Source organism: Ochotona princeps, chromosome 24 (genome assembly GCF_030435755.1).
Source record: "Ochotona princeps isolate mOchPri1 chromosome 24, mOchPri1.hap1, whole genome shotgun sequence".
Lineage (NCBI taxonomy): Eukaryota > Metazoa > Chordata > Mammalia > Lagomorpha > Ochotonidae > Ochotona > Ochotona princeps.
In genome coordinates, this window is record NC_080855.1 from 35,778,956 (window position 1) to 35,804,193 (window position 25,238).

Below are 25,238 nucleotides of genomic sequence, written 5' to 3' on the forward strand. Positions count from 1 at the left end.
ATTGTTGTGCATGCCCTGATAGGGAAAAACTTTTACTAAATTCCTTGGAATCCAACAGTACACCAAAAGAAACGTAATGCCTGTCCCTAGAACAGGGAACACAGAAAAGTACAGTATATACCAAATGTGCATCTAAGTCAAAGCATATTTTTAAAGATTTTCTCTTACTAATTTGACTTAAAATAAAAAGAGCACATGTGAATTTTACCTGCTCCTGACTATACATCACAGAGATGTGAGAACAATGTTGCAACAATTCTTATTTTCATTGGCTTCACCACAGTTCCCCACTGCTGCCACCAGAGTGAATGTCTCCTTTTTCCAGTTTGAAGTAATGACGGACTTTATATTCAGAATTGGCTCACTAACAGGTTCACATCTGATGTTTCTCTATGAAAAGGCAAATTCACAGGAGAAAAACACATGAAATGCAAGAGGATGTAACATGTAGAATCTATTTAACCATAGTCACCTCTGTGTCCCTGGTCATTGGGAACAGCAATGCTCCATTTATTAAAATACAGAGGGGCACACTCAAGCAGGAGCATTTTATGACCTCACTCAGAAGAGAATGACTAAGGTAGGGGACACTGACCTTCCTTCTGCTGCTTTCCCAATGCCAAGGGTCCGTAAGGTAGAAGTATGTGTCCTGAATAACATCGATATCAACACAATGAGACCAGGAGAGTCCCTCACTGCATTTCTGTGTCCAATCAGACACATGAATCCACAGAAAGAGAAAAAATCATCAAAATGCGTTTAAGGGATAACCCATAACTGCCACATGGCACAGAGTTTGGGAAAGAAAAGGGACAGTTAGGGTGGAGAAGATGTCAGAGTAGTTCTTCAGTCCAGAAATACAAGTAGTCAAGAGTGTTGCCATAAAATTCTCTTCTTCACAACTCACAGGGCAACATCTCTGAGGCTGATAATGGGAATGACTGAAACTCATAAAGTTCTCTCCAGAATCCAGCTAGTCACTCTGAGCAGTGACCTCCAGGGATTTGATCCGGAACATTGAACTTACCACATTGTTTATGAAACTTATTGAGGACTCCAGGAAGAAATGATTTGATTAGCATACATCAATGATGCATAATAATGGGCCACACTCTGATGTCTCAATACATCTATACAGCATGTATTGATCAAGTCAGATTAATTAGCACTGACATTGTACACCACTGCTTTACACTTGGGGCCTTTAATCTCTTCTAGCTCTTTATTAAAAACAAACAAAAAAAAAACTGTTAGTATGAACTGCAGTCACCCAGCAGAATGTGATGTGGAGCATTCACAATTATACCTTCCATTTAGCCATTTTGGGACCTGTTGTCCAATCTTGAAAAACACTACCTCTTCTAAATCTTCTCCACAAATTCACAATAATTTTTATAGGTTTTCTTGAAAATAGCCATTATAACTGGCAGGAGGTTACTTTTCACTGTAGTTTTGACTTGCATTACCTGGTGATTTGAAATATTAACAATTTACTCATATTCTTTATTCTATTTGGAGGTTCTTTGGAGAACTGTAATTAATTTCTCAGTTTTTGTTCAAGGTACTTCCGGTTTGCTGTTGAGTCCCTTATATGATCTAGAAAATGATGAACAGAGTTTAAATATCCTCTCCCTGTAATATACCTTAAGAATCAATCTGGAATTCCTGAAGCGGCATCACACAATGTGTTCATGTGGATGTAAAATGTCAGCCATTGGTTCTCACTGATTCAGTACCATAGATTGCCATTTAAACACCAAAAATGTATTAGAAGAAAACTTTATAAAGAGATTGGCATATTTAATGGATATTTATTCTAGTAAATACAAACAATAAAAAATAAAAATGTCACTACTAAGGCGACCTCATTTATTCAAATATTTTTATTAGTATTGTTGATAAACTACTAAGAATGATAAATTGTGTGATCCAGCTAAACAGGGATGAGAGGACTAAAAGAAGATGAAGAGAGGTGATTAAGAACAACCAGAGAGTTTGAATCTACATATCTGGCACTGATTTAGTCAGCTCCTCTCTATTACACAAAAGAGAATACTCTGCACACACAGATGGCTCAATGTGCCTATTCCCTGCAATGCTTCTTTGTGTGCCACAGGTTAGTTACAACATTATTTCCTACCATTATTATCAAAATGCATTAAGGTCTCTGGTGCTTTGCATGCATCTTCCATGAAGAGCAAACACAAAGTCCACAGATAATGAAGCTCAATGTACAGTCTGATTTCTTGAGACAACCTTCAGAATAATGGGCTTCTCAGGCTTGAGGAATCCTTGTGTGGTTAATTTAAGGGGCATCTGCAACAATGAAGTAATCATACAGAGAAGCAGAAAATTAAGCACAATCAATAACAGAATCAAAACAGAAAAGCTACAAGAATAACGATACTGAAAAATGCTAACATCATTCCTGACCATATGGTTAACACATTTAGAAAACTCTCATGAAGTTAATTTGTCTATGTTGAAACGTAAATTACTCTTGAGTGGATAACATATTTCAAGTGTATAAATAATTCTGACCTTATGGAAAATAAATTGCATTTTGCAATGCAAAAGAAAATATGTGCTTTTTATTTCTAACATTCCCTCTTGTTTTCCAACTGTATGTAAGTGTAAATGCAGGAATTCTGAAGTTCTGAAGAGCTTTCATGAATCCTTTTAGCTCCATTATCAGGGATCCAGTCAATTAGTGTGGGAAAGCATGCAATAGGTCTCATCTCAGTAAAGACAAGCTGCAGCAACTCCTCACAGACATGAGCAAGAGCAGTATGAAGATGACTGGAAGCCTGCCAAGGAGGAGGTATCCCATAGCACATGTGGTGATTCCATTTCTTCACACACTTATAAACTTACATACTGAATTTCAGTTGGTGACCAATTCTACTCTCCTAGGTTCCTTTGCAGAAAACATACTGAGGTCAAGGAGATGAATATTAAATGCAACTTAAACTCTAGACATAAGTTTCTTAGGGCCTTCCCTGGTAGGAATCAATGTGCCCATACTCTGTAATGATGCTCTGCCATAGCTCAACACAGGACCAAATCCAGAGAAAGATGGAAAAAGATGAACCCTGAACAGCTCCTGACAACCACTGGAACTGGGATTTTTAGCAGCCATTCCACACAATCACATGGCAGTTCAAACCTCTGTTACTGCATTTTCATGGTATTAACAGTTTGCATTTGAAGATAGAATCAAGAAGGCTATAAACTGAAACATCCTGGGAGAGGAATTAAAAACACCAAATCAAAAGTAATTGTAAAAATGATAATATTCACCTGAGGGTTACGAAAGTATGTACTTCAGAACATCAAAATATAACAATTAATTTGCCTCCTAAGGCATAGGCAAAGTCACAGATTAGTTCTCATCTATATTGATCATCACATTGAAGTTCTGAAACAAACCTGACACATGTGATGCTGATGATCAAATATAATGAGCTATTGATTCTCACTGATTCTGTTCTATAAATTCTCACATTAATGGACATGAAGGCAGAAGATCATTGTTTACTATGAACATAACAAGTGATCATATTTAAATTTGAAATTCCATTTATACACATGCATTGGAGAAATACACAGATCTCTTGGTAATATTGTTTCAAGTAAATTCCAAATCAAAGTCAAATCATTCTTAAAGCATGTTTTTTGCATGCTATCAGTGGGATGCGCCCCCTAAAACACATTATTGAAGATTTATTCAAGGACAAAAGTGACACTCAAGAGTATAGATTTAGGGCAGCATTCAGGGATGTAGGAAAAGCAGAACCAAACCTAATGATGTAATGACAAAATATTCTATTCGAACACAACAGTGTCCAGTTTTTTTAAAAAAAATGCCAGAAAAGCATTCTCATTACATGAAGTACACTAACCTGAGTTTCCTCACAGGGCTTGAAGGAGAAGTTCTGTATTAATCTGACGAGAGTAAGTTTTACATTTATGAGAGCAAACCTCCTGCCCATGCAACTTCGAGGACCAGCTCCAAAGGGAAGGTATGTGTAAGGATTGATTTTGTCCTTGTTTTTCTTATTGAACCTGATTCCACAACAGAAATGAGCACACGTTAGTGATGTGTAGAACCACAAGAATCACTTAGTTGGAGTTATCAATTGGACCTTTGAAATAATTATGGCTTGGCCATTCAAATCTTACTGTTATTGAGCTTTAAGAGTTCTATATTTGAGAGCTGTTCCAGTTAGCAATTACCCTCACCACACAGGACTTTTCTGTCTCGCTGGTGAGATAATGTGAGTGCTATTTAAAAAGACATTTACCTTTGCACTTTAAAATTACATTGAAGGTGGTGATGAGATCACATTTTGGAACACATATGAGAAGTAAGAATGGTGGAAGGGAAAGCGGGTTCCTGCTTCAACTGACAACCATATGGACATATGTTAACTAAGGAAGATGATGCCTCTTAGTATCTAAACTAAACTACCCCTATTTTCTCTCTTCTCCAACCTCCTTCCCACCTGTCTTCCTCCTCATTCTCTTTCACCTTTCTTTCACTACACTCCTTATCCATAGTCTTATTCTCTTTCCAAATTCTCCATCAAATACTCCTTGACATTACTCCCCACCAGCATACTCCTTCTCTCTTGCCATAATTGTTTAAGTGAGATACTGACATGACATTTGATGCTATCATACTTCAATAACATCAGTGATATATATCTCTTCAATCAGGTCATAAATTATTTGAATATAGGGCCTGGCGGTGTGGCCTAGCAGCTAAAGTCCTTGCCTTGAATGCCCCGGGATCCCATATGGGCGCTGGTTCTAGTCCCGGCAGCCATGCTTCCCATCCAGCTCCCTGCTTGTGGCCTGGCAAAGCAGTTGAGGACGGTCCAATGCATTGGGACACTGCACCCGCATTGGAGACCTGAAGGAGGTTCTTGGTTCCCGGCTTCAGATCGGCACGCACCAGCCCGTTGCGGCTCACTTGTGGAGTGAATCATCGGACGGAAGATCTTCCTCTCTGTCTCTCCTCCTCTCTGTATATCTGACTTTGTAATAAAAATAATAAATCTTTAAAAAAATTATTTGAATATAAAGCCATCATTTATTCATACAATTCCTGGATAGTTCATGGTATTGAGAAGATAATGTTTATATTGGGAAAATGACCATGGAATATTGTTCTTTGATTTTAAAATAGAGCTACAGTTTTGTACAATATTCTTAGAGTTCTAGATTTTTTTTTCTTTTTAAAGATTAACCTATCATTTTCATTGGGAAGTCAGATATACATATAGGAGGAGTGACAGAGAGGAAGATCCCCATCTGCTCTTTCACTCCCAAAGTGGCCACGATTGATGTAGCTGAGCCAATTCAAAGACAGGAACCAGAAGTCTCCTCTAAGTCTTCCACATGAGTGCAGGTTCATAACACCCTGGTCCATCCTTGATTGCCTCCCTGGACATTAGCAAGGAGTGAGATAGGAAACAGTGCTTCCAGACACTAACCAGCACTCACATGAAATCCCGGTGTGTGCAAGGCAAAAACTTCAGCTTCTATGCCAATGCACTGGGGCACTATTGGTTGCTTTGCTCACAATATCTTATCAACAGAGGGAGGGCAGTAAATATTTTAGTCACAATAGCATATCATCAGAGCAAAGTAGTGTATGAGAGAGCTGACATAGGTGCTGGGTATTTGTACAAGTATTAGGCCCATGCAGATGCAGTAGAAGTGCCCCATAGACTTGTATTTCTGTATCACATATGGGAATATTTCAAACATTCTCCAGCTTCAACATTGATAACATCCAATGTTCTCATTGTTTGGCCCAAGCACTGACACTTAAAGGTTGGTGACTAAAGTAATCGAAGAGAACCCTATGTACTTATCACCGAACATGAACGAAGCTACAGAAAGTAGAAATCCTGGCCTCAGGAGACAAAGAATTCATGGCTTTGAAAACAAAGGGTTATGTGAACACTAATTTACTTGACTTATAGTTACCACATGAGCATTCTGTGCCATCAGTAGGGACAACATGCCCAGAATAAAATTTCTGTCAACAGAAAGTCCATCTGTATGTAATAAAAATGTCTGCATCCCAAGACTTCTGACTTGCCAGCCAGTGTTCTACAAATTTCTTCATTTTCCTTACCAAAACAACAATGGTAGCTGATCAACCATTTCCAAAGGGTACAATATCCAAAAACCTGACCTATATTACTACTTCCAAGAGTAGCAAACAGCTTTGAGAGCCAGTGACTTCACACTGAAAGAAGGATTCGCTCACTGTTAAGTAAGTTTGTTGGCTGCCAGAAGATAGCAACTAGAACCAGGATCAGGGTACCCAGATTCTCCTGACCTGACTGATTCTTCTGTCCATCCGCAATGGGACTTCTCATTAGCACAGCCTGTGGTTTTACAATTGCTTTACAGGAAGAGGCCACCAGATTCAAGTTGGAAAGCTTTTCTATAAGTACTGTGACATTTCACAGTCAATGTAATTAGCATAGGAAAACTGGAAAGACTTTTTAAAAGACTGTACACCTAAAATAAACTACAGTTAATAAATTACAGCTAAATGCAAATATTGCAAAAACTATATGACTATTTATATGTATATACTTTCTATGTATATCAGTAGAAGACAGCATCCAGGATCCACAATAACACACAATTCACACACTCAAGTCCCTAATAAAAAGTTGCATAGCATTTTCAGAGCCTCAGATGCAACAACGGTTTGGATTCAAGGATGACAATAGTACCCTTTCTCCAGTTATCACTTTGAGCAATTTTGAAAACAATCATTATTTTTCCATAAGAAAAGCTTCTAAAAATAATGGATACAAATGATTCTATTCTCACGCGTTCCTTGTCTTCACACAGATTTACCACATATGCTTGAACTAGATTGTTTCAGCATAAGTTCCCCTTTCCAGGGATCCTGTACCTTTCAGGGCGGAATTCACAAGGCTCTGTCCAGTACTTCGGATTCCGGTGGAGGACATACATCGGAATTGCCACAATTGTCCCTTTGGGAATGAATACCCCATGTATTTCAACATCTTTCTTGCATGTCCTATCGATTCTGCTGCCAACTGGGTATAATCTGAATGATTCATTCACCACCATGTCCAGATATTCCATCTGCATAACAGCATCAGATGTGACAAGTGTCTGGGTAGAAAGAAACACATTTTGACAAAATGAGATTTGAAATTAAAACAGATGTGTCCTCCATCCTGTTCAATGAACAGTGCATTCAGATGTGGAAAGTAGTTGTGAACAAGGAGATTTTGAGGACAAACCCATAACCAGGCCCAGAAAATATGAGCATGGCCTTACAACACTCATGCTGCCTCATGTGTATGAAAGAGATAAACATTGGGCATGGTGTGGTTGCCTAATGGCTAAAGAACTCGCCTTGCATGTGCTGGGGTCCTCTATGGGTGCTGGATCTAAATAGGGCAGCCCCACTTCTCCTTCAGGTCCCTACTTGTGGCCTGGGACAGCAGCTGAGGACAGCCCAAGGCCTTGGGACTCTGCACCCACATGGGAGACCCAAAAGAAGCTCCTGGCTTCAGATTGGCTCATTTCTGGCTGTTGCAGCCATTTGGAGAATCAATCATTAGATTGAAGATCTTCCTCTCTGTCTCTGCTCCTCTCTGTATATCCAATTTTCAATTTAAAAAAATGACAAATCATTTTTAAAAAGACAGATTAGAACACTGTGCTTAAAATAATATGCAAAGTCACAGTCACCTCTCAAAAAGAGGCTACAGCACTGCCAACAAAACGGAATATTAAAAGCAGAGAATCCCTTAATCTGCCTCAGAATTTTCTCCTCAAAAATGCTGGTTAGAAACTGCTTTGACCCCATATAAAATATTGGAAAGGGCCAAGATTGGCATGTAGCAGGTGAAGCCACCACTTGCAATGACACCATCCCTCATGAGGGTCAGGAGGTATCTATTCCATTTTCATCCATCTCACAGATAATGATCTGGAAATGGCAACATAGTACATTCCAGGACTTTCTGTCCTGGTCACCATTAAGGGAGACCATCAGCAACTCTGACTCTTGCCTTCATCCTGATGTCACACTTGGCATTGTGGACATAAAGGAGTGGCAAGAAAATGAAATATCTCCCTATCCCTCCTTCTCTTTTTCCTTTCTCTGCATTTGTCTCTTAAAATAAATGAAGAAAGAAGTGGTTTTTCTAATTGTCCTACTAGGTACCCATTATATATATATATATATATATAATGCATATATATATATATACACATATATATATATATATATATATATATATATATATATATGACAATAAATTCATGTCAAGTGAGGTTCTACAGAGAAAAGAAAACCCTTGCATTCCACATATTATTTCTAGAACAGTCCCTCATGCATAGCTTAAGGCTGTGTTTATCTGGCCATCAAGCAGCCATGCCACGCTAGATTCCAGGCTCCTTCACAATCGACAGCAGACACCCTGGATTATCTCATGTCTTCTTTAACACTGGTGGTGTGAATGGAGGATGAGAATGGCAGGAAACAAAACAGAGTCTGCCACCCTGACCAGCCCTGAACAACCCTGGCCAGCTTCACTCATGCAACAGCTCTACAAGACAAAATCTAGCCAAATGAAGCAGACCTAATGGCCACAGACTTGAGTAACAAAGACTCCTTCTAGGTGCTATTGTGGATTCTTGTAACTGACACGTAGGACAAACACTGATTTACAAAGTTGTTGTAGTTCTGTGAGTAGCACCTTCAGCCCTTTTTCCCCATGAGTTTTTCTCTTTAGATTATTCCTTTACTGGTAAATGAAGTATCTTCATTTCATACTTTGCAAGCAGTCCCCTGAACAGTGCTCTGGAGGCATTTTATCAAGACACTACTCCTGCCCCACAGTGAACCCATCCCAAGTACCACTCATTCACTCACCTTATTGGGAAAAGCTGCATCAACCTCCTGCTGCAGTTTCTGCTGAACATCAGGGTGAGTGGCCAATAAATACATGATGAAAGAAAGAATATTGCTAGTGGTCTCATAGCCAGCAAAAAGAAAACCAATTGACTGGGCTACCAATTCTGTATCAGTCAGAGCTAACAAGAGAAGAAAAACATTTTAAGCAAAATAGGTCATTGTGAATCACCCTAGAGTAGATGAAAAAATCCATATATGAACAGATGTTACTGTACATCAAGTTAAGCTACTGCCTACAGAGACAGCATTGCATTTGACTGCTGAATTCATGTCTAGGTTCCTGATTCCAGTTCAGCATTGAGGTAGTGATTCTGAAAAGGAATAAATATATGGCTACACTACTTGGCTCCTGAGCATGCACAGTAGATTTCCAGGTTCCTGGATTATCCCTGCCCAGCCCCAGCCATGGCAGTCATGTGTGGAATCAACCAGTGATGGAGGAATGCTCACTCTCTGGTTCCCACTTTAATTCTTATTTTGAATAAATAAATACTTAAAGGAACAAAAAGATTTCAAAAGTTTCAAAATTCTTGTAGGAAAAAAACGTAAAGTACCCAGCAGGTTGGCTCAATTGGCTAATGCTTCACCTCCCATTGCCAGCATCACACTGCCAGGACTTATCCCAGCTCTTCTACTTCCCATCTAGCTCCCTGCTTACAGCCTGGGAAAGCAACAGAGTAGGATCAAAGGTAAGGGTTATGCAATGGCAAGGGAGAGTATGAAAAAGCCCCTGACTCTCGGTTTAGGATTGGCTAAACTCTTGCCATTGTGGCCCTTAGAGAGTGAATCAGTGGTTCAAGTCTTTTCTGTCTTTCTTTTACTCTGTAAATCTGAGTAGCATTTCCAATAGACATTTTTAAAAAGAAAAAAAAATAAAGAAGAAATTCAATGTCAACAGATGAATGTTATTCACACAGAGTCAGGAAATAAAATATTTCCTTGAGTTCACTTTATCCCAGCCTATCCCATGCACTGCTATCCTCTCTTTATTACACTATCCTTACCACCAATTCAGTTAGGTGATGTCAGGAGAAAGCTTCCCTGTCACACATGCACAGTGCAACCAGTACACCATTTGGATAATATGCGGTAGCATTGTCCTTAAGGAAAATACATTAAATTCTACTTAAAATATTTGTAAACACTGAGTGTTAAAATAATAAGACTTTACTGTATAAAAACTAAAGGATGTTTCACTTACGTATATGTGAGTTAAATTAAGGGGACAAGAAGGGGCTACAGATAAAATTGTGACATTTAGAATGTAGTCCAATGATGAATTGCACCTAGGAGCTCATGAAAAATTCAGATTTCCAGCAACAATTACACAGGACAACATGGAAATTCTTCAGAATTCTGAAAATAAATCTACCATCTGACATAGCCATTTCTCCCTCTGAGCTTCCCATGCATTCTTGGTTACCTTTGTAGGAATCAACTTCCTTGGAATTCTGGGAGTTAATCAGGAGTTGTAGAAAGTCCACTCGGTGCTGAAAGAGAGGTCAAAGACAAGATAACCCCATATCAGAAGTCCATCAGGAGCTCAGCACTGCGGCTGCTTTCTGAGGAGACCACACTCAAGTCTAGAGGTCTGCCTGGAGTGGCCTGAGTCATCATCTTAATGCTCTATCTCAGAACGATCATATGGTTGAAACCCCAAAACCTGGGGAAAAAAGAACATCCTCATGCAAGTAGCATCAGATTTACCTTTTTGTTATCTTTGAGACGTTCTTCTTTAATCTTTTCAACAAAGGTTTTCAAAAAATCTGTAACATCTCTGGTGTACTTACTGATATTCAATGCTTCACATACTGGGGTAAGGAAAGGAAAGAGTGCTACAGGAGAAAAAAAAAAGAAATGATAATGAAAAGCAAAATTTATGTGACACAATTACAATCTCTGAATCAGGACAGTGAAAGTCCTCAGGGTTCTCAACAAGGAAGCATTCCCTCAGCATTTTCTTTAGTTTTCCAGAACAAACACTGAGCAATTGCACAACCACATACAGAGGCCATTGCTAGAATGGACCATCAATGACCTTTTCTCCATTTTTGCAATGAAAGGGCCCTGGACTGAAACTCACTAGATAGAATGGCACAAGTGACTGCAAATGAAGAACAGGGTACTGAACACATTCCTTAAAATGAACTGTAGACCCATGGTGACGCAACTTAGAAAACAACCTAAGAGAAATCTAATCAGAAGTGCAATAACCAAGAGCAAAAGAAGAGACAGGCACAATGAATATTATAATGCCTCCCCCACAAAAAGAAGTAAAAAAATTTTATCAACTGTGAAGTAAACTGAGGAATGCATTGAGGAAATGGGGGATAAAGAATTTTAAAATTGACATTCCTTTGCTGAGATGGTGAGGGAATGGGGATGGGAGTCTGAGGATATGGGCTTGGTAGGGGGAGGAGGATATATCACCAGTGGGGCACATGAAGGCCTTAGAGTTCACATCTAAGCAGGCAAGCAAACCAGGAGAATTCCTCATGTTCTTGGTGCCAGGTGAGGTGAGGATAGGGGCAGGCAGAGCCACAGGGCAAAATGCTTTTCTGATGAGCTGGCTGAACAGGCATGGAATACTTCATTAAGCATGAATTATGGGTGGATAAAGCGGTAAAGCAATAGGCTAGCACATGTACCAGGAGCTTGGGACTTTGGTGGGCAGGTAGAGCTCTGGACCAGCACACCACTCACTACGCTTGCAAAGGTTGAGCTGCAGAACACAGGCACTGATGGGCAAAATGATTGTGGATTCATTAGGGAAAGGGGTAAAGGGATTTGGGGAAGGCAGGACCACTCAGGGAGTTTGTTGCAGTAAGAAATGATTCCTGAGGAACTCCCAGCAACAAGGCCATTGTACTTGAGAGCTGACCATATGGAGGGAGAGGCTAGGTCTGGGTCTGACTGATGGACTGCAAAATGGCAGAACTGAGCTGGGCTTGTTAGCATGAAACACTGCTGACCACCACATGCCAGCTCACACAAAAGCTAGGGCTAGGGTCTTTCCTGGCAGGATTAGATCACAGTATCTGACAGTCAGTGCCATTATAGGGGAAGGGTAACATTAGGCTGGCCCGTGAAACCAGCACAATAGAGAAGCAGGTCCAGGGGTCGATTCTGTGGGCGATATGTGGGCCTAATCCTGTGGGATCACAAGTACTGCTGGCTAGCGGAAGATTGGGGATAGTGCTGGGCTGAGCTAGGCATGACCATGAAACCTGCCGGCACTCATGGATAGTGGGGGTAGGAACAGGCACAGCAGGTTCCAGTTGCAGCACCTGTATATGCACCACAAAACAGGGTATGGGGCAGACCAGGCCAAAACATTAACCAGCTCATGAAAAGGCTGGGATGAAAGGGCAAGCTATGCCAGGTATGCATCTATACCACCTGACATGTGCGGGATCTAGGTCTGGAATTGCACAAGGTGAGGAACTTTGGAAACTCCCCTGGTGGGCCATAGTTCTCGCTAGTGAACACATGTCTCAGGTCTGGATAATGGGCATGCTTTGCATGGTAGCTCCACCCAATGACAAGTGTGGAATGGTTTTGAAAGGCTGTGGAACAGGCAGGGCCAGGCAAACCTTAACGAAATGACAAGTGCAAAAACTATGCAGTAGTTTGGGTCATGCCAAGCTTGGCTATCATACCTACCAGTTTACATGAAGCAGAGATGGGAACAGACTAAGTAAGGCCTGGATGCAGCACTGCCTACAAAAGTTGTGAGTAGGGCCAGCCAAGTCAGGCTAGGCTACGGCATCTGAAGGCAAAGCGCAAGACAGGGGAGGGGATATACCAAGCTGGACCAGAGCAAAGAGTGCCATGCACATCATCTGTGCCTGGGAACAATCCTGGTTGCAGAGTTAAGGGGATGCCCAGGCTGAATAATGTCATATCTGGTGAGTGTAAGGTTAGAGTGGGGGCTGTAATCTGGTCTGGACATGGCTGCAATGTACCTAGGCAAGGGTGTGGACTACATATGGTGTGTGACAGAATATATTGCAATTCAGAACCCACTGGTGCTCATGAGAACCAGGGTGGATAAAGGACAGCCATGCGTGAGCCATGCCTGGGTGTGGACCAGGCTTTGGTGGGCTAAGCACCCAACAATGTGTGAGGTCAGGTCAGGAAAGGCCATTGTTCCTGTTAGGATAGGGCATATTTTAAGTTGGCTGGGCATGGACCCACCTGTATGTGAGAGACCTGGCACTGAACAATATCTGAGGGAGGAGCTTAGGGAACTCCTCTGGTGGTACACAGTCCCTGCAGGTAAACACAAGATTCAATGCAGGAAGCAGCCAAGACCAGGCCAGTTTATGGCTCAGGTCTGGGGCAAGCTAGGATGGGCCAATTCATATGACCCTCTGGCGAATCTGAGCACAACAATGCAGTGTGGGTTGGACAAGTTGGACCACAATACCAACCAGTTCAGATTATGGCCAGGACGGGAGGAGGAAAGCAAGGCTGAGCCATGGTAGAACACCAACTGGCAAATGCCGATGTGAGGGGCTCATGCTAGACTGTAAAACATTTAAAGCAATAAAGAACAGCACACAGTGATCAAAGAATCCAAACAGCAAGAAGAGATCAACTGACAGGTTTATTAGGATTTTTTTTTATCTCTAAATTTACTTGTTTTTTCTCTTGCTTTTCTTTGCTACTCTGGGTAAAACAGTGCTTTGTTCAACTTCTTTTAAAAAATAGCTTTTTCCTGAGAACCAGGACTGGAGGCAGACCTGACTAGACAGGTGCTGATACCCACTGGCAAGAGTGTGGGGTGGAGGGTGGAGTCAGCTGAGATGAGTTAGGCTGCAATGGCCAATTATGTGTACAAGAGCTGAAGGGAAGGTAAGACAGACTGGACCAATCCATTGCACATGCTGGCAGACACAGAAACTAGGACTCGGGTCCAGCTCAGTGGAAGTTTTTGGAGGTCACTCTGAGTGGACTGTAGTTCCCAATGGTGTACATGAGGGCCAACTATGTGGAGGACAGGGTTGGGGTGGGCAACAGCACCCATTCTTTTGTGTAAGAAATGGGACTGGAGAAAATCAAGCTGGTGGAATAAGGTTATGACACATTTAAATAGACAAATATTAGCCAGGGTCAAGCAGAGAGGACACCTACCAGGAAATATGAGAGTACAGACTAACATCAGAGGGGCATTTGGAGACTGATAGACATAGTAAAGCAGTGAATACAATGGTGTGGTGCTACAATGACTGAATACACCAGTAGCATTCAGCAAGTGGTGATCTGAACTGCACCAGGAGCCAGAAATCCACCAGAAACCAAGTGAGAAGTGGGACTCCTTGAGAACTCAGGAGGTGAACCCAGTCAAAGCATTGCCCAACCTGCTGGTTTGTTTGAGTTGACCAGGAGCAGAGACGGAGCAGCAAATTTCAAATAGGTGGTGCGGGAACAGGGTGGATTTTATAAACTAAGTCCACTAAAGCCAAATCGAGTGCCCTCTTGTTAGGGAGGTAATGGCTATGGGACAGAACTGTGCATGAACTAAGTTGTAAGTGAACACATTTGTGGCTCAATGAACTGCAACAATGTGGCATCCTTCAAGTTTCACACAAAATGGGTCCAGGTGGCCCCCAGACCTAATGGCCAGCAGATGAAGAACGCCACAAGTTTCACATGAGCTGTCATTTGGTACAGTGTGGCAAAAGCTTTGCCACTGTAGGGACAAGAGTGAGCTGCACATATGCTATCATCTTGGGAATTACGTGAACTGAAACTGGGAGAAGCATTCAACAGACAATGGTGCAAGAATAGTGCAGGGTTACAGGAAAGAGAGTGGTGAGCCAGGAGCTGAGATACGCAGACCATGGTAGAAGTCTAACATAAGAGCACAGATATGAGACTAGCTGAAGAAAGTTGTAAAAGTGACTGCAAACGAACAACCATGTACCAACCAGAATAAGTAAAATTGAGTTGCAGACCTGTGGGTGACAGAGCTTGGAAATCTGCCCCATAGAGATGAATCTGATAATCAGAAGTAAAATGACCAAAACAAAAGATGACTCAAAAGCACAATTTATATTACTGAAGAATCCCCTGCAGAGGAGCAAAAATCTTTGCCAACCTCAGGAATCATTGAGGAAGACATACAGAAAATGGGGGATACCGGATTCAAAACACTTGTTATAAAGCTTCTTATCAACAACAACAAGCACTTAAAGAAGGAGTTCAAGGAGTTTAAGGAATATGTTACACAGGAAATAGCAGGAATGGATCAAATGTAAGCTGATATATCAGAAATTCAGAATAGAGTGGAGCAAATTAAAAGTCTAGTAGAGAATCTCCAAAATGGAATGAAGGAAGCAGAAGAAAGAATTTCAGAATTTGAACATATTTCCTTTCAGCAAGGGGAAGCAAACAAAAAGCTGCAAGCAGACCTGGGTCAAGCAGAAAAATGTATTAAAAAACTGAGAAACACTATTAAAAGGACAAATATAATTGTTATGAGAGTCCCAGAAGGTACAGAAAGAGAAGCTGGGTTTAAAAAACATATTTAAAGATATAATAAAACAAATCCTGCATAATCTGCAGAAAGAATTGGGAAACAACATTCTGGAGGGGCACAGAACTCCCAACAGGGTTGAATCAAAGCAATCTTTACCATGACACATGGAAATCAAGCTCTCTTCAATCAAACATAAGGAAAGGTTCCTTAAATATGCTAGTGAAAATAACCAATTGACATATAGAGGAATGGCAATTAAATTGACAGCTAATCTCTCACAGGAAACTCTACATGTCAGAAGAGAATGTTGCAACATATTACAGATTCTAAAAGCTAAGAATTGTCAGCCCAGGATAATGTTCACAGCAAAGTTGTCCTTTGTCTTTGAAAAGAAATAACAATTCTTCCACAATAAATAAAAGTTAAACGGATATGCCTCTTCCAAACCTGCCCTACAAGGGATAGTTACAGATGTTCTCTTGACAGAAAAAAAAGGAATAGCCCCACCAAAATGAAAGACAAATGTGAAGAACATTACAGTAAAAAGCAACAATAGGCTAAATCAATGAAGAACCCATTGCTAAAATGACAGGACTACATTGCCACCTATTTATATTCACCCTCAATGTAAATGGCTTAAACTCATCAATCAAATGTCATAGGAAGTAGACTGGATTAAAAAGACAAAACCCATCTATTTGTTACCTACAGGAGATACATCTCACCAGCAAAAATCAGTGGAAACTAGATCTCATGGATTTAGATGTTTTAGTTACATTTCTTCAAAACACGTTTTATTTTTCTCATTAATCTTTACTGAGTCAGGTCATACAGTAGCATCATTTTATTCATAACGGTTTTTATTTCCTTTTTTTATTTCTTCAGCAGCACATTAGTCATGCAGTAGCATGCTACTTAACTTCATGGTGTTTTTAATTTCTTCTTTTCTTTCTGTTGTTGATTTTATTTTGTGGCCCTTCACTTTGGGGGATTTACACTGTGTAGTGGAGAATAACATGTTCAGATGTGAGGATACAGTGCAGTATGCAAGTCTGCTCTGGATCGAGAATGCACGTCCAGTGAAACTGTTGAAAATTTGACTTAACAATGGGATGCTGTCCATGCCCACAATGATGGATTTGTGACACTCTATTTTGAACTATGCTGTTGCAGCACTATGGGATAACTCACTGCGTGGAGTGGGGTTAGAGAACGGGATAGTGGAAATCCCAGGGCTGATGGAACTCTTTCATAAAATGATGATAATAATAATAATAAAGCATATAAATAATTAAATAAACCTAAAAAATAAAGCGGGCTCGAGATGGATCTGACCTAGTAATTGCAATTATCAGTGTGAACATAGGATGATATGGGAGAAAGAACAATCTGTACCCATAAGAGTGGGTGCACACAGAAGAGTTGGGTCTGATACCACAGGGGACAAGAGTGCTTCCAGGATCCCAGAGCAAAACTGCTAGACTCATAACTCCAAACATAGAGAGAGTGGCAGTATCAGCAGTCTGTCAATGGAGTGCATGTGTCCCAATTAGGCCTCCTCAGTGGCTTTGACAGAGCAGTGGACAGCACATCCAGAAGCACATGGAGGATATGCCAGGCCATTGGAGCCTACAGAGGACACCTAGTACCATAGCAAAGAGGTCAAAACAAACTGGCCAACTACCCCAATAAAGCATGACAGCACATATCAGAGCCAACTTAGAGGTGGACTGTGCCAACCAATGAACCTTGGAAAGATATCCTCATCCTTGCATCTGTGAGATCAATGTTGAAACCTCTTGAGCAAAACCCTTAAGGCATGCTCCAATTCAAGGACTTTGCAATGACATCGGGTGCCATGACCCATTCCTCGGTACTGAGGTGTTTTGGAGGCCGGGTGTGGCTTCTCCATTTACTCTGTCGTTCCCCATATACAGGAAGAAGGAGAGGAAAATGTAGACACGATGGTTTCATCCATTTCCCCCTGATCCTACACCTTTTCTACTTCAATTGACTTATAAACATCACCAAAAAACTTTCAAAAAAATAAAAATAAAAACTGCTCATTCTCGTTGCAATGTGTAGTTTTTTTAGTTTCAATTCATTTTGATGTGATTTTTTATCATTTCCTGCTTCCTGTTCACTTTTTCTGTTTTAATAATCCTTGAGATGCATTATCAGGGACTAAGATGGCCTACTGCGGAGAGCTGGTATAAGGTGGAGTAGAGAGAGAGGGGGATCAATCCAGCAAAGAAACAAAGCAGGAGACACAGAATTGCAGGGAGAGGAAAGGGAAGGTCACTGGAGTTCACTGAAGTAAGAAGATCTACACAGCATGGAGGAACAGCCATAAAACGACAGAAAGGAAAGACAGCACACTGCATGAAACTTGGTGAGTCATGGTCCCAGGCAGGGGGAAGGCAGCGGAGTCTCAGCTGACTCAGGGAAGACAAAGGAAGCTAAAAAAAAAAAAAAAAAAAAAAAAAGTACCCACACCTGCAGGGTCACAGGCCACTGGAGTGCTGGAGACCCTAAAGGTAGCTACAGGACTGAAAATAGGGGTCATCAACCCGTGCTGAGGTAGAGGACAAGCAGGGTGTGTTTTTCAGCAACGCGCCTCCCAACAGGTCAGCAGCTTTGAGAGAGTGCAGAGGGGATTAGAGCTGCGCTCTGGGGCTAGGTCGCACGAATCCCCGAATCAGCTCCAAATTGTGGACTAGCTGCTAGAGACTCCAGTGGAATCTCCTGCTGTGCTCAGCCAGAGCCCCAGAGGCTGGGCAACACTCGGCAGAGCCTCCCAACCTGGACAGTAGGACAGGCTAGCAGGGGCACGGCTACGTGCCTTCCACAGCTCCGCTCCTTTGAGAGAGTGCAACAGGGAAAGAAGCCTCGCATGGGAGTAAGGCAGAGTTGTGAACTGGGCACAGCAAATAACTGAAGACTCAGGCGGATTAGCCTGCTTTGTTCAGCTCAAACCCCAGAGGCGGGACTTTGCTCAAAAATCTGCCAACCCCAGCGGGCAGCACTTTTGACAGAAAGCTCCGGGGAGAGGAGCAGGGCACTGGGGTTGGATCCACAGAGCTTTCCTAGCAAGCTCAGGGTTTGTGGATACCTAGCGGTGGGCAGCTAGAGGCTGGGGCAGAACACCCTGCTGTGCTCAATCCAAGCTCCAGAGGAGGAACACTGCTCAGCAGAGTCTGCTAACGTGGACTAGCAGAGACACAATAGTGTGTTTCCCAGCAGCTACGGGCGGCTAGAGGCTGGGGCAGAACCTCCTGCTGTGCTGGATCCAAGCTCCGGAGGCTACTCAGCAGAGTCTGCCTACGTGGTCAAGCGGGGACACAATATTGTGTCTCCCAGAAGCACAGCGTCTTTGAGTGGGAGTTGCAGGGGAAGGGGCCTGGCACCAGGGCTGGGCCGCAGAGCCTCCTGACCCAGCTCGGGGCTGTGAACTACAGACTCCAAGCAACAAGCAGTTGGAGAATCAGGCAGAATCCTCTATTGTGCTCAGCTAGAGCCCCTGAGGCAGTGGTGACACCCAACAGATCTGCTGATCAGGGAAGAAGCACAGGCAAGCAGGGCCATAGCAGTGTGCTTCCCAACAGGGGAGCACGTTTGTGAGGGCATAGTAGGGTATGGAACCACAAGCTCTATATCTGCCCAAAGCAAAGATAAGAAGCCCGAGGTTGCAAAGTCTCTCATCTATACCCTATCCCCACTGGCATACGCAAGACAACACCTAGCCAACTAGCTGCAATGGAACTAGATTGCAGAGATATAAACCCAGGCGCAAATGAAACAAGCCAACACCCACCCCACCATCACCTGCTGTCAACAATAGAGTAAGAAGAATTACGCTTATGCCAACGTTCCATGCAGCAGCAGCTGCATCACACCTCCTATAGGCTACAGCACTGAGGGCAGCAGCTGTGGACAAGCAAGTCAGAGATTAAAATTCCAAAACGACAAGAAATAACAAAACAATGAGAAGTATCAGAAAAGTAATGACTCAGAAGAAAGACCAAGCACTCTCTCCCCCCAAAAAAAGACTAATCTCAATATCAGAGATGCAAGATGAAGACAAAGAGGAATTACCAAATAAGGAATTTAAGAAATTAGTGATAAAATTCATCAGACAGCGAGAAGCTCTGGGAAGAGTCCAAGGAATTAAAAAACCATGTCTCTGCAAAAACAACTCAAATCAAAAAGGGAATCCTCGATCTAGAGCAGAAAATTGAGAGCCTAACCAACAGAATGAATACAGCAGAGGACAGAATATCAGAATTGGAAGACAATCAGAATGAAAGGCAGCAGCTCATCAAACAGTTGGAGACAAATCTGGAGAAAGCCAATAGGTCCATACAGGAAATGAAAGACAACCTCAAAAAAATCAAATGTAAGAATAATAGGCCTTCCCGAAGGAGTGGAGAAAGAGATAGGCTTACAACGGGTGCTCAATGAGATAATACAGGAGAACTTTCAGAACACTGGAAATATAAATCCAGCACAAATCCAGGAAGGATAGAGAACCCCCAACAGATTCAACCCAAAGAGAGCCTCACCCAGACATGTAGTCCTCAAGCTCCCTTCATGCGAATACAAGGAAACTATTCTAAGACAAGTAAGAAGAAAGGATAAGATTACTTTCAGAGGAAGGCAAATCAGAATCACAGCCGATCTATCAGAAGAAACACTCCAAGCAAGGAGAGATTGGGATAAAACATTTCAAATATTGAAACAAAACAACTGCCAACCGAGAATAACATACCTAGCAAAGCTCTCATTTGTATTTGTAAATGAAATTAAATCCTTCAACAGTAAAGAGAAACTCGAAGAATACATCAGCACGAAACCAGCTCTAGAAAAACTCCTCAGGAGGATGCTAAACCCAGAAAGAAAAACTAAAAACCAAAATCAAAGATGGCAAATGGGAAGACCTCCCCACTAAAATCCATACAAGGAAAGTCAACCAATCAGAGATTTTAATAGATGCAAATACACACTTGCACGTTTACACGCACATATGGCAGCTCAAAATCACAACCTCTCAATATTATCCCTAAACACAAATGGCCTAAACTCATCAATCAAAAGACACAGATTAACAGAATGGATCATCAAACAGAATGCAAACATATGATGCCTGCAAGAGACACATCTAACCAAAAAAAGATGTGAAGAAACTGAAAGTGAAGGGGTGGAAAAGATATATCACACCAATAGACAAGAAAAAAAGGCTGGAGTAGCTGTCCCAATGTCAGATGATATAGTCTTTAATCTGACAAACCTCAAAAAGGACAGGGAAGAATATTATATATTGGTTAAGGGATCGATCCATCAGGAAGTAATTACTAACGTGAACATATATGTACCAAATTCCAAGTGCCTAACTAAGTGAAGCAATTGCTTAAGGACTTAAGGGGAGACATACATATGCAAACAATAATTGTGGGTGATGTTAACACCCCATTAACAACAATAGATAGATCAACAAAACAAAAAGGAAGCAACCCTCCCAAATAATTCTACGAAGCCAACATTACCTTAATCCCCAAACCAGACAGAGAACCAACAGAGAAGGAAAACTACAGACCTATCTCTCTGATGAACATCAATCCTAAAATACTCAACAAAATCCTAGCCAAGAGAATTCAAAAGATCATCAGACAGATCATTCATCCAGATCAAGTAGGATTCATCCCTGGAATGCAGGGATGGTTCAACATCCGGAAATCCATAAATGTGATACACCACATCCAAAAACTAAAAAATAAGAACCACATGATAGTATCAATAGACAAAGAAAAATCCAACACCATTTCATGCTAAAGACCCTAACCAAGGTAGGCATAGATGGAAAAACTCACAACATAATCAAAGCAATATATGAAAAACCCAATGACAGCATCATACTGAATGGAGAAAAACTGAACCCTTCCCACTGAGATCTGGAACAAGACAGGGATGTCCACTTTCTCCACTGCTATTCAACATAGTTCTAGAGGTACTCGCTGAGGCCATAAGACAAGAAAAAGAAATCAGAGGAATCCAAATGGGAAACGAAGAAATCAAGCTTTCACTATATGCAGATGACATGATTCTTTATATAAAAGAGCCAAGAGGCTCAATACAGAGACTACAAGAACTTATATGAGAGTCGGTAGAGTGGCAGGGTACAAAATTAATGAACAAAAATCAACAGCCATAGTGTATGCTAATAGCCCAAATTTGCAAAAAGATCTAACCAGCAAGATACCATTCATAATAACAGAGAAAAGTATGAAGTATCTACAAATTAATCTAACCAAAAATGTAGGAGACCTATTTGAGAAAAACTACAAACTTCTTAAAAAAGAAATTGAACAAGATTTCGAAAGATGGAGTAACATCCCATGCTCCTGGATAGGTAAAATCAATATCATTAAAATGTCTATACTGCCAAAAGCAATGTATAAGCGATGGGGCTATTCAGTTCAACATTTAGTGCTGGTACAATTGGATAGTGACAGACCAAAATAAAAGAGTCAGGCCCTTATTTATTATTCTGTACAAAGGTAACTTCAAGGACTGGCACTGTGCTGTGAGAAACTAAGTCATTTTCTGCAGCAGAGGCATTTCATATGGGTTCTGGTTCAAGTCCTGCTTAAACCAATTCCCATCTAGGCTACTGCTAATGTACCTTGGAAATGCAGCAGAAAATGGCACAAGTTCTCAGGCCCATGCACCATTTAAAGACATTCATGGAGCTCCTACTCCTGGATTTGGCTTTGCCCTGCCCCCAGTATTTGAGGCAATTTAGGAAATAAGCCATATCAGAGATGAAAATTTCTCAATCCCTCATTCTCACCTCTACACCCAACCTCACTCGCTGTCTCTGTAACTCTGTCATTCAAATCAATAAACATAAATCTTTAAAACCTTAAATGCATCAACAGCAGATATAAAACTATACAATTCTAGCATAAAAGCCATAAGGGTTGAGTTCATGGTTTCAGACTTGGAAAGGGATTCCTAGAATTGATACCCAAATCACAAACAATAAAAGGAAACACAAATTTTACATCACCAGAAGTTAATCATTTGCACTTACCCAGCTACTAGCTATACAGCTAAAAGATACCCACAGAACAGGGAAAAGTAGGATGCTGCACCCTTTGCCATTTCTATACCTGCAGTATCAAGGCATGTCTAAATAGCAAATGAGTGACATATGACTGCTTATTAATCAATGTACTATTGCAATAATATAGGGAAAATCAGAGGAGTGAGGGTATGAAGAGGGGTAAAAGAAATTCAAGCATCTATGGAATTGTATTATAAGATAAAAATTAGTTAGAAATTAATAAAACTGGAATAAACAAAAAATGATTCACACTTACACAGAAACTGTCAAGAGTGGTAAAAGATAAAAATCAGGAGAAATCTTACAACCAATTTATCTGTCAGGAGATTTATCTAAAATATAAAGATTTCTTGCAACTCAAAAACACAGAAAAAATAATTCAAGTATTATGACACTGGAAATTGAGTAGACAATTATTGAGAGAAGGCATGAAAATGGTAAATGTTGGTTAATGTGATTATCAATTTGAGGATGAACATTTAAACCAAAATGGGTTATGAATTCTATTCACTAGAGAGGCTATATGACGAAAACGATGGAAGAGTCAAGCACTGGCAAGGAAGAGAAAAAGTTGGAACCTTACATACTCTGGGTGAGAAAGCAAAATTATACAGGTTTTATAGATAATCCTTGAAAATTACTGAAATAGCTAAATAGAATTATTGCCACAAATTCTACCACTGAACTTACATTCAAAAGATTGAAATGGATATAAAATCATGAATTTAACATAAATTTTTAAAGAATGAACACAGTTTTCAAGCCAAAGTAATAAAAGTTCAAATGCCCAACAACTAATGAATCCATTGATTAAAAAAAATGAAAAGTTACATAATGGAATAATGTTACTTGCTGCTACATAGAAATGATGTTATGACACACACACATCAACATAGAAAATCATTGAGAACCTAACAATGATTGAAATAAGCCAATCACAAGGGAACATGTATTACACAATTCCATTTGAACACAATTTAAGAAATAGTCACTATCTGGAGATAAAAGATTAGTGGTACAGGGGCAAGGAGTGATGAGGGAAGGAACAGAATTGCTGGAGTGACAAAAATATTCTAGAATTGGCAACAGTGATGACAACTGTACATTTAAAATGGGTACATTGTTGCTTCTGAATTACTTCTCAAGACATTTTAAAAAGAGGAAGAAATGCTGCAATACTTACTGACTGAGAAAAGTAAAGGACTAAAGAAATTAAGATTTAATAGCCTCCTGAGTTTTTTTAAGAAAGGATCATGTGGGTTTCTAAGGGAATCAATGTTCACTCCAAATGATGTTGCAGTGATCACATCCATGCTGTATGCCTCAAAGATTCTGTGGAGAGAGATACAAGGACAATTAAAAAAAGCAGCTACTTGCCATTCTTGAGCCACACATGTAGCAGGAAGTGCTGAGAAAGCACATGTCAAGCAAAACAGCAGAGAGCCAAACAATTCCTGGACCACATCTGGAGGCAGGCATTGAGGCTCAGTGGCTGAAGTTTAGTAAGCACATATCACCAGTCAGAATTCTGTTTCAATCCAGCCGACCACACTTCTGATCTAGCTTCATGCTAACACATCCCAGAATGCAAAAGCTGGTAGTTTAACAGCTTGGTTCCCTATCACACATGCAGGACATGCATGCGTTCAAACAACCTAGTCTGGTGAACCAGCAAATGGAAGATAGCTCCCTCTCTACCTCTCTCTCTCTCTCTGTCTCATTGAGATAAACATCTTTATTTTAAAAAATAGAACTACCATCTAGATCATCAGAATGATCATTACTACTGTCATTCACATTCAAACATATCAAGGGTGGAAGATACAGTTGTCTTTGCCCTGGGTAGCAGGGACTCTAGTAAAATTAGAGATGCATCTAAGCTCAAGCAGAGTTAAAGACCATAATCAAACAGGTTACAGAACTCTGTATTTGGATGTAAGACCTAAGCTTTAGCAGGATAGCTGGAATAATTCACTCTGCCCTGGAACTCATGAAGATGGCGCTCAGCCAGATCTTCCCTCACCTTAGAAGCTTTCTGGAAAGATGATTTTTTCCTAACACATTACTAAATATCAACACTCTGATCTGAATTACAGAACAATCAATCCTTCCCTTCATTCATTTACAAAGCTCTAAAATACACCCTCTTTTCCATCTCCAGAATCTGAGGTGGCCCTGAGGGTAGAATTCCCTTAAAAAGGTATATCCAAGGATGACTGTGGTTAAATATAATAACACTACATTAAACTTATTAACAAGAAGAATGCATACATAACTGTGTGAAATGCTATCTGCTTCTCCAGGAATTCATAGTTTACAAAGCAGACTCCTGAATAATTCAAAGTTAGTACATTCTGACTGGGAGAGCAAAATTTTCAAAAATTTCAAATGATGCTAATTTTGATGCTGTATTTCATATGTTAGTCCTCTGTCCAAATAGCAGCTCCACTAATAAATTCCAGCAAATTCACATTCTTGGAGATACCATGTATTAAGTCAGGCACTTGCGTCATTCCACCCCCAGGTGAGACTAGATTGAATCCCTAGCTCTTGGCTTAAGCTTGACCATTCCCTAGTTGTTGCAGATGTTTAGGATCAGGACACAGAATATATCTCGTTCTAGTTCTTTCGTCACACCAAAT

At 40.8% G+C, this 25,238-nt stretch overlaps 1 protein-coding gene across 1 annotated transcript in view; it reads right to left on the minus strand.

The window, feature by feature from the left end:
* Window positions 1-2,226: 2,226 nt before the first annotated feature.
* LOC131483174 (cytochrome P450 3A6-like) overlaps window positions 2,227-25,238 on the minus strand; it is a 47,045-nt gene continuing 24,033 nt past the window's right edge. The window contains exons 8-14 of the mRNA XM_058680498.1: window positions 23,780-23,928; window positions 10,697-10,824; window positions 10,413-10,479; window positions 8,948-9,108; window positions 6,947-7,173; window positions 3,903-4,065; window positions 2,227-2,316 (exon numbers count right to left, since the gene is read on the minus strand). Of these exons, the coding sequence (XP_058536481.1) occupies window positions 2,227-2,316; window positions 3,903-4,065; window positions 6,947-7,173; window positions 8,948-9,108; window positions 10,413-10,479; window positions 10,697-10,824; window positions 23,780-23,928 (985 nt within the window). The remainder of the gene's footprint in view (window positions 2,317-3,902; window positions 4,066-6,946; window positions 7,174-8,947; window positions 9,109-10,412; window positions 10,480-10,696; window positions 10,825-23,779; window positions 23,929-25,238) is intronic.